This window comes from Anguilla rostrata, chromosome 18 (assembly GCF_018555375.3).
Source record: "Anguilla rostrata isolate EN2019 chromosome 18, ASM1855537v3, whole genome shotgun sequence".
NCBI classification, from domain to species: Eukaryota; Metazoa; Chordata; class Actinopteri; order Anguilliformes; family Anguillidae; genus Anguilla; species Anguilla rostrata.
The window spans coordinates 26,454,941-26,471,447 of record NC_057950.1 but is presented as its reverse complement, the minus strand read 5'-3'; the positions used below and the strand labels follow the sequence as shown (position 1 = coordinate 26,471,447).

The 16,507-nt window shown below is 45.6% G+C and overlaps 1 protein-coding gene across 1 annotated transcript; it reads right to left on the bottom strand.

The window, feature by feature from the left end:
- Window positions 1–222: 222 nt before the first annotated feature.
- On the bottom strand, window positions 223–16,466 carry memo1 (mediator of cell motility 1). Its single transcript, XM_064316946.1, has 9 exons — window positions 16,071–16,466; window positions 9,562–9,643; window positions 9,291–9,359; window positions 8,124–8,236; window positions 7,272–7,383; window positions 5,200–5,342; window positions 4,680–4,756; window positions 2,421–2,525; window positions 223–1,097 (listed from the first exon to the last, which is right to left on the bottom strand). The coding sequence occupies exons 1-9, from the start codon at window positions 16,129–16,131 to the stop codon at window positions 966–968; spliced, it is 894 nt and encodes a 297-aa protein (XP_064173016.1). The 5' UTR covers window positions 16,132–16,466; the 3' UTR covers window positions 223–965.
- Between the last annotated feature and the right edge of the window lie 41 nt (window positions 16,467–16,507).

The window sequence follows — 16,507 nt, the reverse complement described above, 5'->3', positions numbered from 1 at the left end:
GGTATAAGCATAAGCTAAAAACGTGCTACCAGTTGCTTTTAGTTAAACGTAAAAACCTATAGATTATAATAAAATCAACGTAAAGAAAGGAAAGATACAGGGGAAGTTAAAAGTAACAGAGGCAGGAACTATATTTTAAGTGACTAGTAATATTAAGAATAATGCTATAAAATAGGAGGTTTTTGTTTTTGGTATAGATCGTATAGCAGAACGTTAGCAGGATCGGTTGTGTGAAGCCCTTTTATTACCAAACTACAGCTGCGGGCCAAAGTTGTACACGGTTGGCGGTCCGCTACCTACTGGCTAGCGATCGGAAAACAGCAGCGGTCACTGCATCTAGCTAGTCGGCATTCTAATCAGGTATCATTAATTAAAAATGAGCTTCTTTGTGTTCGTTTTCCTTTTTACATCCAGCAGAACTCATCTGGTTTTCATACATTTTTTTTGTCACTGAAGCAGTTACATGTACCCAGGCCCGAGTAGAGCGGTCAATGTGAAGATAGGACAGGTTTTTTCTTTTTTTTTTTTTTTTGTTTTCTCGGATTTTATTATTTTTATTTTTGCATTTGTTGCCGGGGAAAAACGAGAGCCATGCCGTCCCTGTGTGACCCCGGGACACCGACCCCTCTCCACCTGGTTCCCAGCACGAAAAATAAGACCCCAAACACACACCCGCTCGTCCCCCGCGGAACCGCGAACCACGACCGCGTTCGTCGGCACGCCTCGGCCATCAGGATCCGGTCAAACCAGGGAGGAGCTCCGTTTTCTCAAACGCGCTAGACATCTGCGAATAGCCGATACCCAAGCGCCTCGGACCTTCACGGTTGCCCCTAGCGATGGGGTGGGGGGGTGCGAGACGGAAGGGGGGGGGGGGGGTAGCTGGAGCTGCGGTGGTTTCCTGAGATGGTGGTGGAGGTGGTAGAAGGGGGGGGGGGGGTCAGGGGGAGGGGGGTGGGGAGGAGGTCTCAGTGGACGGTCAGGGCCCCAGCTGCATAGCTCACAGAGCTATCCTGCCAGTTCCGGCACTGGCTGGACTGGGCGTAGTTCAGGAAGGAGAAGTTCATGTCCAGCCCTGTCTTCTTCAGCTCGGCTACAGCCTACAAGAAGAAGCACACAGTGTTCAGCGCACGCACACACACGCACACACACGCACACACACGCACACACACGCACACACACGCACACACACACACACATCGGCGACATCACACCACGGTCCCAATGACATCTGCTGGGTTTTTTTTTTTTTTTTTTGATTATTCGAGAAAGTAATTAACAAAATGATTGATAACTGCAGTCCCTAGTTACATCCAAGATATTCTCAATTTTTCAGTCTGCCAGATGGTGGTAGGATTTCATGTCAACCTGATACACGCCACTAAAGAAAAACCATCGATCGTCCCTATAAAAAGAATCTTATTCCCTGTACCAAGATGCTGGCTCTCTCATTATCTGGAAATATGCCCGTGACCTTAAGATTGCTCAAGGTGCTAAAACAGATTAATAACACAGGAGGGAGAACAGAGGGGAACGCAACTAAAAATGGATTTTCTTTTTTTATTATATGGCTTCAGTGCCTTCTTTCCAGAGCACTGGAAACTACAGCCTTCAAATCCCTGCCCTCTAATGATAAAATCTGACCAGTACTGGTCAGGTCGTTTCACTAAATCATTACAAACTTTAAAAATAAAAAGACACAGAAGCTTTTCTCTGTAGACATATTTCTGATCACTTCATTAGCACAACACAAACCTTAGAGACAAGCCTTGCATTGCTGCCATTTCAGCAGAAAGACCTGAGCAGCATTTTTTACAAAGCATCCATTTATACTGCTGGATACTTACTGAAGCAATTCACCTACTGCTCAAAGGTACAACCACAAAATCCTACCAGGGAGTCAAACCAGCAACAATTAGCCTAGGTTAGAAGCCCAGTTCCTTACCCATTGTCCTACACTGCAGCCTGCTCTGCACAAAGGCCTGGCACAAAGCTACCCAACTCCTACTGGCGCTTTGGAAAACAGGCCTTATACAAAGCTACCCAACTCCTACTGGCGCTTTGGAAAACAGGCCTTGCACAAAACTACCCAACTCCTACTGGCGCTTTGGAAAACAGGCCTTATACAAAGCTACCCAACTCCTACTGGCGCTTTGGAAAACAGGCCTTGCACAAAACTACCCAACTCCTACTGGCGCTTTGGAAAACAGGCCTTATACAAAACTACCCAACTCCTACTGGCGCTTTGGAAAACAGGCCTTATACAAAACTACCCAACTCCTACTGGCCCTTTGAAAAACAGGCCTGGCACAAAACTACCCAACTCCTACTGGCCCTTTGGAAAACAGGCCTGGCACAAAACTACCCAACTCCTACTGGAAGACGGCTGCAAAGCCAGCACATGGCCTGCGAGCGAAACTCACGTTTAGCAGCACTCCGATGGGGTGCCGTCCACAGATAGTGTTGTGATATTTCTTCAGGTAGTTGCTGAAGGACATAGGGTCCAGCTGTTCTATAATTCCCATGCCCTGTAAGGAAGAAACGCAAGACTGAGAGCTGGTCCTTAAACCTCCCCCAGCAATGCAATTAAGAACACCAAGGATGACTCATTCGGGCACATGTCTGAGACTCAGGAGTAAGGGGGTAGACGATTAAATTAGGAAAATTACAGACAGAAAAATAAGTTACCGTGGGCTGGCTTTGTATAGATAAGCACAGGCCTCTGTGGGAGATAGCTTTTGCATTAACTTGCCAAACTCGGACAAAAATGGATAAAATTGTAGGTTTATGCAGTTACCATATTTGAGTTAGTTTATGCAAGTTCCAAATTTGAGTTTGGAGTATTTTGAGAATCAATATAGAGAACAAGATAGATGTCAGGCTGAAGACTTACTGACAAAAAAACTACCCTTTTCACAGGATTCAAAGTCCCAATCAATCAAATCCAGTCGAATGTTACATTCATCTACATAGTGAAAGGAACCTATATTTCACAGCACAAATATTAAAAGTTGCACTTAAATTCACAACGGTGTGGCCCGAAAACACAGACGCTGTAAGACTATCACCCAAAGAGCTGCTGAAATCAAGAAATAATTTGGATCCGATGCGTTTTCATCCTATTGTAAATCACCCAAATTGTGCTACGTGACTGAGCTACCATAACTACCTTCATAAACCAAAATACAGCGAGGGGGTTTAACCTGACCTTATTTCACATCCCCTCCCCCATCCCTTATTTAAGAGCAGCTCAGGAGCTGCCTCTCTTTTCTCTGGTATCACAGTCTCGCTGCTGAGTGGCTTTAAGGCCAAAGGTCATCCCACTGCGGGGGGGCTGGGGGCCTTAAAGGACACGACCGGCGAGCGGGAAGCCGAGCGGCCATGTTTTATTCAGCCCGATAGCGGCCGCCGTGCCCAGCGATGACCGCTCAGGAACCGCCAGTAACCGCGGTAACGGGAACAAAGGCCGCTCGACACACCGCAGGCTGTGACTGAACTTAAAAGTGGCTGTCAAAAAAACCGACTCCAGACTTTATAAAAGCAGGAATTCTTTGACCCCGAATGCTCCGCTCCAATTACGAACAATAAAAAAAATGACACCGCAGGATGTCCTGGAGTAAAACTAGTCCTGCTCAAATTGGGCAAAAAGGGGCATTTTGGTGGCACAATTGGATTAAAAGATGTAGATGTAGACGATGTAGATGATAGAGAGAGAAATTCAACAGTAATTCACATAATAAAATGAATTTTTGAGGCAACCACCTCGAAGAACTTAAGCATGTTACAAGTTATTGGGCATGTTAATATTTAATACTGAAATTCATAATCAGGATTTGACTACTGATTTTATGAGACTGATTAATTATGAGAATGATTATACTTTTGCACCATTTGGTCATAGCGTAAGGTTTCATGTAGGTATGTTCCCTTTACTAGTTGGCGTTCTTGTGGGAGTATACGTGTATATTACCAGTATAGCTGGTAACCCCTTGTCAAACTACATACATTTATATTTATATCCCCTGTATACATTGGTGCACAAGTATGAGGACTAATGAGACGAATATGTTTCAATTCTCTATCCTCACAATTCTACAATAATTAGAGGTGTTTCCCCTACACTGGTACAGAGGTAGTGTAAACACAGGATTCTGTGTTTCTTATGCAAATGAGAAGAGCCAAAATGCGGGAAAAAATATATACTCCAAGGAGCTCTAAGTAGCCCTGTAGCGGGCAAAGCACATGTGGAAAATGTATTTTGAAAAAAAACCTAGTCGGCTTACCCACTTTTTCACAGACGGGCCCAAAAATTAATTTTTGCCTGCGTCACTGTCGTTTGAGCAACACGAGTAACTAAAACAGAAATCTCTCCTGGGGTTTTCAATTATTAGCCTGTGTGGCAAAAAATGAGTTTGATCAGAACGCCAAAACATTATTTGTCGCTTCACCCCACTTCAATTCATAATAAAGTTATAAACAACAAACATTTAGAATTTGAAATGTCCAGTGTTCCAAAGATGCAGCGTTCCACGGGCTAGCACGACCAATGTAGTAAGGCCTAGCCTACCCCAGTTACACCCCATGTAATTTTAAACTGAGAAATGCACTCCAAAATCAGTATGATATCTCTCACGTCCTAAACATCTGCACACTGCGTGTACAAGCGCTTAACCAAAGCTTACCATCTTATCAAGGTTCTCGATCGATCTGTAGATCTCCCCCTGGGCCTCGTCGTAGTAAGTGTAACGGAATCGATGACCTTCACGAGGGGAGAAAAAAAACAAAAAACAAATATCAAATCAAAGACAGTGCTCTGTGTGATGTGCTGCCAGCAATGCTAACTCATGTTTGGGTAATGGCTTTAGTGGTCTGGGTTTGATCATTTTATTCGCCAAGCTCATTATTCTTTTCACAGGACCGTGTAAGGCACATGCAGAGAAAGACTCTGACCGAACTTCACAGCGCTCTCTGCCATATCGGAGTGAGGCAGGGCTGACCCGGTCACAGCACCGAGCAGATCTGACTTTCACTGCCAACATCCAAAGCAAAGAAATGCACCTTCCTCTTACAAATAGTACCTTTCCCATTAGTTTACCATTAAAGGTACTGGAGAGATTAAACGCCATGTTCACAGACTCGGTGGCTGGCTCTGTGCCCTGAGAGTCGCAGTAAGGCACTCCTCGTGGATCCTGTCTCACTCACCCCAATGGCAGAAGTCTGACGAGATCACAAAGAGGTTCGAGGGGTCGGCCAGGTATTTGCTGAGCAGCTTCCCGTACTCTTGCTCTTTGGACTCGCTCAGGGCTCCCACTAGCACTGGGACGATGGAAAAGTTGTCTTTATGGCTGCAGATGGAGACAGGGGTGGGGGTGGGGGGTAGAGAGGTGGAGAATAGCGGTAAGCTCAGAGGCCCAGAGGGGTCAGCTTGCTGAATGCGGCTGCACTCCTGTCCTGACGGCGGGAGGCACAGACCGGGCAGCAAAATGATTGGTCGGACGGAAAAACAGAAAACAAATAAAATAACAAAACCGGTCAGGGAGTGGGGAAAACAGGACATACGGAGAGGACCTTCAATACCTCCAGTAAACCAGCAATCGTCAGGCTCTTGCAGCAGAAACTCTCTCTGTGGTTACATATCATCAGTGTCTGAAAACTGACTGGCAGTTTCGCGCCGTAGAGGAAAGGGGCGGCGTTTCTGCAGCTCGCCTCTGAACTGCACGGCTACGGGCCAATCGGTGCCGGCGGGGATTCCACGGCTGCCCGGCGGAGCAGTCAAAGCGAAAGCACAAGGCCGAAAAAGAAGAGGGAAAAGAAAGCTGCGTTTAGGAGAACCTCAGGAACTCGGGCCAGGTCCCTGAGAAGACACGCGGCCTCGTGGACACGCGCTGTACTGCAGCGCAGCAGTGTATCCGGGAGGCCCGAAAACCGCCCTTCAGCCACTCTTTCCGCAGGAGCGGGGAGAGGGGAGTCTCCAATTCGGCGGGACGGAAAAAATCCGACTTCAAAGGCCCCGTCGGCACAGACCTCGGCCAGGCAGGCCTGCCAAAGAGGCCCGGCTTCCCCACTCGAGCTCTCTCACGGGCGCGCTGAGGACTGCGGGGGGGGGGGAAGGGGAGCGCTAACCGAGAGCCGCTAACGCGCTGGCACGGGCGTGCCGGCGGGAGAGCCGCGCGAGAGAGAGCCGCGGAGGACGCTGCCCTGCGGCCAGCCGCGCCAGTCTCCCTCGCTCCCAGGCATGCATTGTGGGAAGGGAATGGAGGTGTGCATTGAAGAAAGAAAATATTTTATTCCCCCCCCCCCCATCTTAATATTCATTGGATCCAGCACAGTCTGGCCGCAGTGACCCCATCTCCCCTCCAGCCAGGCCCCCTGAAACTCAGCCAAGCTGCACTGTAACCAGCTGTTTGAACACCTGAGCCAAGGCCCTATGAGAGGCCCTTGACAACAGTTACTAAAGGCAATCCATAGCCACGAGCCACCCAGGGGATCGGATTCTTGTTCATGCTCTTTAATTTCATTTCAGTTATCCAGTTAAGGCCTTGTAACACAGTGGAGCATGAAGTTACTTAGAAGGCACCGCGTATGGTTTTATAGGAGGGTAAGCACGTGGTTTGACCTTCAGAGCACTTAATCTGACATTCAAGAGCCATTCAAAACTGGCCCATGTCCATCAAGGCCAAACAAACACTCTGTCTGGGGTTTAAATTAGAAGAAAAAAACACCTTCCATAAATTTGTCAAGCTAATTCTGCAGCGCATTTTTAGGAAAGCACTTTAGTAAGTACATTCAGGACAAAGAACTGGACATGTGTAGAGTGATACGAAGTTCCTTTTAAATTCTGAGAATAACTTTGGTTGACTGAGGGCTCCAGAAGTTAGTACTCGCCTACTGATGTTACACAAGGGACCTTTACCACCTCCATGCGAACGCTCCAATCGACTCTACTCCATGCTAATGCCCAACGGGCTCTACTCCACACTAATGCTACAACCATAACCAAGGTCAACAGTACCTTGGAAATAACATCAGAGCTTTCCTTATGCTTGCCAACTAGTTTGGTGGTCCACAGGTAGAAACATAAGAAGGCATATAAGAGGGGCCTGTATCCCTGGTCTGGAGAACCACAGGATGTGCTGGTCTTTGAAATCACAACCAATGGGGGCAGGGCATAGGGGAGGGAGCTGCTTCGATGGCCAGTTTGCCACCCCCGCCCTGAGCTGTGGGGCAGCAGGAGACGCTGGTCGCGGTTTCGATCGGCGGTGGCTCGGCCCTACCTCTCCATGGCTTTCGCAGTGTAAGGCAGGTGCATCTCGATGCTGTGCTCGTCCTCGTCCGTCTGCAGGGTCATCCGCTCGAACATCCCCGTCTTCCAGAGGTCAGCGTAAACTGCGAAAGACCCAGATCATGTGACTGCTCCCCTGACCAATAGCCATTGACACAGCACTGGTTCCTCATGTATCATCAGGCTGCCAGGCGGCATGTTGGAATGCGTCGTCACTCTGAACGTAATGTGACAGCAGTTGTAACAGAACACACACGCTTCACAGCTGTATACGGCCGCTAAACCACTCAAAGATTTCAGTTGGCTTTTACAAAGGAAGGCCCAGATTAAGCGCCTGTCCAGCACCTCTGAAACACTGAGTATCTTGCATCCTCCCTTGCGTATAAACCTGCTAAAGAACACTGTGGTGTTCTATAGCAGAGCTGCCCAACCCCGTCCTGTAATCTTTCATTGCATCCCAAAAAAGCACAACTCATTCAACAGCTAGAGATCTCATTGAGCTGTTAATTAGTCGAATCCGTTGTGTCAATTGGAGTGAAAACCTGTAGGATGGCAGATCTCCAAGAACAGGGTTGGGCAGTCCTATTCTACAGGAAGCACTGGGCTTACAGACAGTCAGACAAACCGCGAAGCAATGGGGCGTGCCAAGTGCTCCATGGGCAACCTTATGAATCACCTCCTTCCCCTCGCCAAAAGGCGAAAACAAAACCACCGCCAAAACGAGGCCCGTCTTCTCTGTCATCCCCCCCGTCTGTCCCAGGACGTAAGGCATCCAGCATCCCGGTTTGTGGAGTCCGGCCTGCTGACTGTGACATCACAGCAGCGGGGGCACGCGGAGCCTCACCCTTCTGGTCGATCCTCAGGTCGTACAGCGGCGTCCTGTAGACCTCGGCGGGGGAGAGGGCGCAGCGGGACAGCGGGATGTGGTGCGAGGGCCCGAGGATGAACACCCTCCGCCTGCGGGGCGAGAGCGCGGGGTCACACTCGCCGGAGCGCCGCGAGCTCTCCGATTGGCTGGAGATAACGGTTTCGGCGGGGGGGCCTTGGCTGAAAGTCTAACCGCATCCTAACACACCGGCGCATCCCAGCGCCGGAACCCCCGAGGGACCGAGCAAAAGCTGTTCTGCAGGTCGCCATGGCAGCAAGCACTGCACTTTCAGGTACAAGGACATTTTGGGTAAAGCACATTTCTCATCTTTTATATTGCTACTTTGAATTGCTGCAACCAAGAATGCTTTATTTGTTTATTTATTTATTTAAATAACCTTCATACCAAATGCAATCCGCATATTGAATTCAGCTAATTACAGGTATCATATAATACGACTGAATTTGTATACTGTATTTTATATTCATTACTTAGTACAAGAGATGTGCTATAATCCAGGACCTATGAGGCAATCCAATGTAACTTCATGTTGTTATCTGAAGGTCTGACTGTTGAATGAGATTCAGCTGTGCGTGGTGTTTGCTTTTGTTTTTAATGTTAAGTATGTTGTAATGCGAAGCCAAAAAACAAATTTTAAACCTGGTGTGGACAATAAAGTCTAAATCACACTAATTATCCAGGGTGTAAAATTCATCCCAGTACGCTCAAAATAATACCTCAATCTCTCACAGTCAAGAGACAAAGAACTCTGTGTTTAACATCTATTGTAACTCTGACATGCTAATGGAGGTACCCTATGCATTCACACTCACAGACTAAATTAATATGCTAATTGAGACTGCCATAGACCTAGCTAAAACTCCTCAGTATCACAGGAACATTTTACAGGTGCCGACAGAGTGTATAATCAAAAGGCTATTTGGGGCTGACCTCAGTAAGAGAGAACACTGACGTACTGTGAGACTGATCTTTAGTTGCTAGGTAGGGGCTGATCTCCATAGTGCTGCTGCTGCTCCCACGGGAACAGAACCAGCGGGAGTTTCGCTGCTGTTCTAAACTCTGCAGTTTCTCAATCAGAAACGAACTAAAATAAGAACCACGTATTACGGCGAGGTCACTCACGTGATGGAAGGGTCCACCTGCTTGTAGGCGTGAGCTGCACACGCTCCACAGTACGTGTAACCAGCGTGCCTGCAAAGGAACAGCCGTCAGAGCGGTAACAGGACAACAGTGACCAGCGCTGGCCATTTCAGCAAGCGCCGCGCGATCACAGTTTAGGCCAAAGCAGAGTCTCGTCTGGAAGGCTAGTGCCAGAGCTCCATTTAGACACAGACGGCGATCTGAATGAGCAAGCAGTGGATAATATTAGAGCGTGTCCGGTATGGGTGCTCACGGTGCTATGATGGCTCTTGCCGGTCCTTGTGGGGATTGAGCTTGAGACAGCCAGCCTTCCAACTGTGCGTTCAGCTGGGACCCTGAAGGAGGGAGAGAGAACGGAGGGGGGTGGAGGTTAGGACACATTCAGAACTGAAAATAACATTTTCTCCTTTCCGGTCCATTTTCTCCAACGGTTTCCCCTAGCCGCTCACACAAATGCTCTTGGTCGCAGCGGGAGGCTGAACGTTAGCACACACTTCCTGAAGCTGCAGAAACGGTCGGTAACTAGGGTTAAGGGTTAACCGACTAAAGGCCGATGGGCAGTCCGGTGAACTACGATCGCCCGATGGACATCGCTACATTGCCTCCGACATTCCATCAGCGCTAGCCTGCATTTGCTGCTCGTAAGATTTATGAACGCGTAAACGGCAATAGAACGCATCGAGGAGAAGTGCAGTCATTTGCTCTCAAGACGTGGAATCGAAAAGTCAGGAGATGAATGTACTTGCGCAATGGCTTAACAGCAGCCGTTCGGCTAAGAGAGAAGGTGTGCAGACAAAGAATTTATTGAGGGAAGGGAAAACAAGAAGGGGAAACCTTGGGTCAATACCGTACCCTTGTTCAGGAAATGCACTACGGTGATGAAGATTAGTGGCCCAGCTGCACAGGTCAATTTTAGAAGATTCTAAAGGAAGCCGCGCAAAAAAAAAACAATTTCGTTTCTAGCTCCATAAATTTTCTTGGGGGAGGGTGTCTGTTTTTCCTCTATCCCCTCCATGTTCATCAACATTAGTCAAAACGGGGAAAAAATGTAAATGAATTCTGGCGTTCCCTCTGGTTCGAGCAATCATACTAGATGACAAGGCATGGCGGTGTCAGCGTCATTAAAATTCTAGAGATGTGTGACATCGAGAAAAAGTGCAGTGCAACATTTTTCAGTTGAAAATACTTCACTTTTGTCACACCACACTTGTCAAAAGTGTCAGGTGACCACAGAACTTTATCTTTTGTTTTTCCTGCATTGAAATGTTCTAGGTGGGCCACCTAGAGTTCTCACGCTGCCTAAGCCACCTATAGGAGAAATTTGGGGGGGGGGGGGCTTGTCAAACTATTCAAAATGGTACATGCATTTAATTTATTGGAACAATTTGGTTGTGAATGATACTGCATTTCAAGTTTAGGTTTTGACTGCTTTCATTCACCTGCAACACAAGACACGCTAAATTAACTTCAGTAAAATCAGTTTGAATGCGTAAAAGAATGAGACTGCAGAGAGGAAGTTTCGACAACGGCACGTGCCACTCAGGCGTCCGCTATTTCCAACAGACATAACGTGATTACGTGATTATGTACAGTAATTGGATATAATTCCACTAAAACATCCTAAATACGTGATAGGCTCATGGTTTATGCAAATATGCGATCTCTTTACAATGGAATGGGAAAAGGTTTGGGAATCAGCAATTCTATGCTATACCTGAATTAAGCGATAATCCGTTATGCAGTTGGACTGCAAGTGGATGCTCCTGTATTATCATTAGCCTACACCGTTTTTTGCCTATATGTTTGCATCGAACTGAGAAATAAAATTCTGAAAAACCTTTTATGTTGTTACAAGGTACAAATAACACCAGTGACAAAAAAGGATGGTGCAAACTTTGAGTGGATGTATAAAAAAATAATTTAAACGCATTAAGGAGGTAACTGAGTGGATTCATTAAAAAGTTTATATTGTACCCTAAAGTTAATCCTTCAGTATCTCAATGCATTGTGCTGTTCTCTTTAAAACTTTACAGAACTTTTTGTTCTAAATGTAGCTAAATATAGGGAGACAACGCATTGAGTTGACAATGGCAGTAAAGCCAGACCAACATCAGTCACTGCAACACAAAGTCACCACCTAAGTCCTATTCTGAGCCAGGAAAAACCCTGTTTATGTGTGCGACAAAGTATAAATTAGGATCAACTGCTTACAGATCACAAACATGTGGATATGTTGATATTTCTCAACAAAAATGGGTAGTTGACTCAGATTGTTTGACATGCATGCAGTTGGAAGGCAGGCCTGTCATTACACAATTAAAAAATAAAAAGACAGCAGCAGCCTAGCCTATGGCCAATCTGATCTAACCTAATTTCATGTACTTTTTTTATTTAACATTCAAGGCTATGTTTAGTTCTCTTATATCCCTGAATGGACACACTGTGTCCCCCTTTAATTCTGCCTGTGAATTTGCACAATTAGCGTCACTCAGACGCTAACACTGAAGTATTGATGCTTCTGATCCTGATGTTTCCTTTTGGGAATCGATCCTCACACAAAAACATCAAGTGTTTCATTTAGCTGCTAATTTTAACACTTATATTTTAAATGAAATTCAATGCGCATCTGATAAATAAAGTTTAAAAATCATATTTTGCAGCACGAGGTTGTGTAGCATAACACGGAGGGACGGAGTGTGGCACAGTGGGTAAGGAACTGCGCTTGTAACCGAAAGGTCGCAGGTTCGAATCCCGGGTAAGGACACTGCCGTTGTACCCTTGAGCAAGGTACTTAACCTGCATTGCTTCAGTATATATCCAGCTGTATAAATGGATACAATGTAAAGTGCTATGTAAAAAAAGTTGTGTAAGTCGCTCTGGATAAGAGCGTCTGCTAAATGCCTATAATGTAATGTAATGTAATGTAACATTCTTCTGCTCCTCACAAGCAGAGGGACATGGTCACACAATGAACAGAAAAATAACACTGCTGTATCAAATCAAAATGTATTTTTATAGTGCTTTTTACAGAAAACTGTCACCAAGACCCTTTACAGAGTAGCAGGGAAAAAGCAAACACCAGGCCTGAACCTCCAAATAGCACACAAGGTACAAAAAACAACTCTCCAACAGGGACAAGCTTTGGAGTTACCTGAAGGGTATGTCCTTTTTTTAAATTTTGACCATAAAAAGTCTAATGGCCAATACCAGCCATTGTAAAGCCAGCAGGTTGTCAGAAACATCTGAAAATATATATAAGATCCTTCACAGCGAACAACTATGTACCAACTGAAAACACCACCACTGAAATTCTTTCAAAATCACGAAAAAGTGCACTGTCCCTCTAAACAAAATATTCTTTCCATTGTTTCTCAATTATAGTGGAATTGGCAGTGAGCAGCAGTTTAGCACTGCAGACCTGTGGGTGTGTGTTTTTTTCCACACTTGAGAATCAACTTGAGAAATTTAATTTCCTCTGAAGATGGCAGGAGGACGTGGGGATTTAAGTGTTCAACTGCTGTGGATCTGACATTCACACCTCCGCCAACAGCATGTCACAGCACATCCCGGCTATAATATACACAGCGGCAGAGGTGGAGGACACTCTACAGAACACAGCCAGGTGACTGATCTGCGGGCGGCAGTGTAGCATAATAGGTAAGGAGCTGGTCTTGTAACCTAAAGGTAACAGATTCGATTCCCAGGTAGGACACTGCCATCGTACCCTTGAGCTAGGTACTTAACCTGCATCACTAAGTCACTCTGGTTAAATGCCTTTAATGTGATGTAATGTGAATCAAATCCACAACACCTGGACAACTCCGTCTATATCATGTCAACTCCGTTCATCCTGCTTGGGATTGACTGTAAAGGCACAGAATCCCGTTGCTTTTTTTCTTAATGCTGATGTTGCGCTGGAGTGTGGCTTCTCTCATGCAGTGTAATCCGAATCCTGGAAAGCACTGGGCTGCATGACCTTTTGGGGAAGACACCGGTGACGCAGCACCGCGCAGACAGAGGACGCACATGCCAAAAAGATCTCTTTAATCCATTTAGATGAGCTATCTGGAGAGTGACCTGGTTCTCTGCACCTATGGCGATCGATCGCCATTCGCTTTGCCTGCGGCTGCGCTTCCCGACACCATTCAACCCACGCCTGGCATGACCTGAAAAATGCTGCCCTTCCAGCACTGGCCATTTATCTAGTCTAAGGGCAGACCGGTCATTAGTTCTCCAAGCTCAAGCAGCATATTAGAGCACAGCGATATTGGGGGGGGGGGGGTGACACCGTGCGGTAAGGCCCCACCCAAACTCCATGTGGTACCCATTAACGGTCTATCAACGCACTGAGCTCAGACCTGCCCAAAACACTCGTGCAGGCTGCAAAATTCCGCACGGCGCGCAGAGATCGGGTACTCGCAGTCAGGCTATGGGTTCGTTGATCCCCGTAATTAAAAGTGCCGTCAGACTGCTCCACGGAAAACTCTACAGACGCTGAGGCCACGTTCCAAAGCCCCTCCCATCCCCATTTCCCTCAGCAAGAGAGTTTAACCACTGAGCTAACCGGCATGGGGAAGGCGGAAAAATCTAATTAGATAAATAATACTGTTTAAACCTGCAAACTGTGAAATTGTTGTAGAAAACAAAATAAGTAGAAAAGGGTATTTTAAAATAACTGCGCAACACAAACTTCTCCATGCACAAAATTAAACATTTTTTATCATTTAAGAATGTGGCATTGATACTAAAAAATACAGCTAGCTGCTAGAGCTATCGAAGAAATTGTGGTATGGATGTTCACTTCCCAGTAAGTCTCCTTAGGAGGCACATGGAAGGGCCCAGGCTTACTGACAGGCCATTGGGAAGTTTCTCTAACTTCACTGCATATCCATTTTTTGCTGGGTGCACTAAAGCATGAGACCTAAACAAAGCCATCCAAGACAAATTATTTGACCTCTTCACAGTACTGGAGTGCGCGGGTCAGAATGTAGCTGACCCTGACCGATGACGCACGACCTATTGTTAACTTAATTCGTCTTGGCCTTTAAAAGGGCCGTGAATATTGCTTCTCACTGCGTCTTAAGCCCTTTTACAACTATAATTGGTCTTAAGTACGGACAATGGTGAACAAAATTTCAGCTCAAAAGTATGAAATTACCTTCCATATAGTGGTTTGACTCGCTGACAGATCCTTTTCTTTTACAATGTACCCTAGTGTATGTACCTTTCATCGTCCCAAAAAGCAAGTGACAATTATCCAAATAAATAAATAAATAACAAAAAGAAAAAAACATGCCCATGCATTAGATGAAGCGTTAATGTCGAATCTGAACACAGACAACACAACCAGGTAGATTAACGTTAGACTGCCGTTTGAGGCCATTCTGCATACCTCGTTAAGCAGCTAGGCATCCCAACAGGGTGTGTAGCTAACATTAATCATGAAATGGGAACCAGACTAAACAGCTGCCATTCCTGGTCCTTTGTCTACTAGGGTGAAAAATATTAAGGACGATCGGATACAGATCAAACGTTAAACCTTCAATTGAACAATTGGCTAGCTAGCTAAACAAGCGCAAACTAACCTATCTAGCTGACAAGCATCATGTAATAATCATAAACAACCATTAATCGGTTAACCGAGCTGTCTCAAATAACGTGAGGCAACGTTGCCATTCAAAGCGATTATACCTAGCTTGTCTCTAATTATTCTAGCTACTAGCTAGCTAGCATGTAACGTTGTGACACTGAACGTTTGGAACGGTGACGTTCAGGGTAACATTAAAACCCAGTCAAACAGTCTAAACTGCAAATGAATCCTTTATTTTGGCGTTTGACCATTCTCACCACCCACCCGGCCTGCAAACAAAAGTGCTGAATTGCGGAATACACAAATTCGTAATATGGATTTCAAAAAGCCTAAGTTAGCTACTAACACAGCTAACGTTAGCACTGCCAAGATCTAGCTATTATATACATATATATGTGTGTGTGTGTGTGTGTCAATTCAACAGTGACGTTAAACTAATCACTTTGTCTAGCTAGGTCTAGTAAACATTCCACAACGTTACTCCACACTGTCTGGAGCTTTAACCTGTATCCTGTCTAACCTATAGCTTTAACGTATATCTTAAATATTTCACCGCTAACGTTACTTGCATGTAAACCAGCATCCACAGCAATTTACTCAGCTAGTTTAATTAACAGACAACGCCAACTACAAAAGCCAGACATTTCATTGGCTAACGTTAGCAAACTATCGTGACGACCGTTTTTCTTTCTCTCAAAGTAGAATTTTTTTGCAAGCTAGGTTATGCAAATAACTTCGAATTAATTTAGTCTACACTAGCAATGTGGTTTCAGACTTCGTTTGTTAGATGTACGCTAGCTATGTCATTTTGTTAGTTGAACACTGGAAGCGGCCCGAATCCAAAGCCAAACAAATACCAAAGTCACATTTAAATGCCACTAACATGCAAAGTTTGCAGTTTCATTTCAGATTTGTTCGCTAATGTAATGTAGCTATAAAACCGTTAACTAACATAGATACTGACACGTGCCTAGGTCGACTTAGTTTTACTAATTAAAAACACTAACGCTTGTTAGCAAGTCATACATTCGGTAAACCTCGGCCTGTCTCTCTCTGTCTTGAAAATCCTCTTGCAGTGTTTAAAACCCCCCAGCTGATCGCTGCCCTCCACCCCCTGGGCTACATATCCCAATCTGTGGCCCCAAGAACCCCAAACTGTACCCCGGTTTTACCTGAAGCGGAGTACCAGCTGCCGGCATGACTTGCTTCTCTGCACACCACTCGGTTCGACATCTTAGCGCCCGAGCCGCCTATCTTGGTCTGATAAAACCTTATCAGGAAAAAGTAGAAACACGGAGGAAAAGAGGAAAAAATGGTAGCTAGCTTGCTAGCGAATGACCAACAGGAGTAAAAGATATGTGTGTTTGAAATGTTAAACGGCAATTAGAGAAACTGCTGGAAATGTATTTTTTTTTTAAGTATAGCGCGTAGAACAAAGAAAAATAACCGATAGACTGATTTTAACTGAAGAGAAGAACAAAAGCTCAGACCAGTTTTCCTCATAGAAAGCTACTGATAGCCGGTAGTGGTTTGGCATAACTCGGCTCCCGTGCCATGGAAATGAAGAATAACGTCTATTGGCTCACAGTCTGTGCAATTGATCTGATTG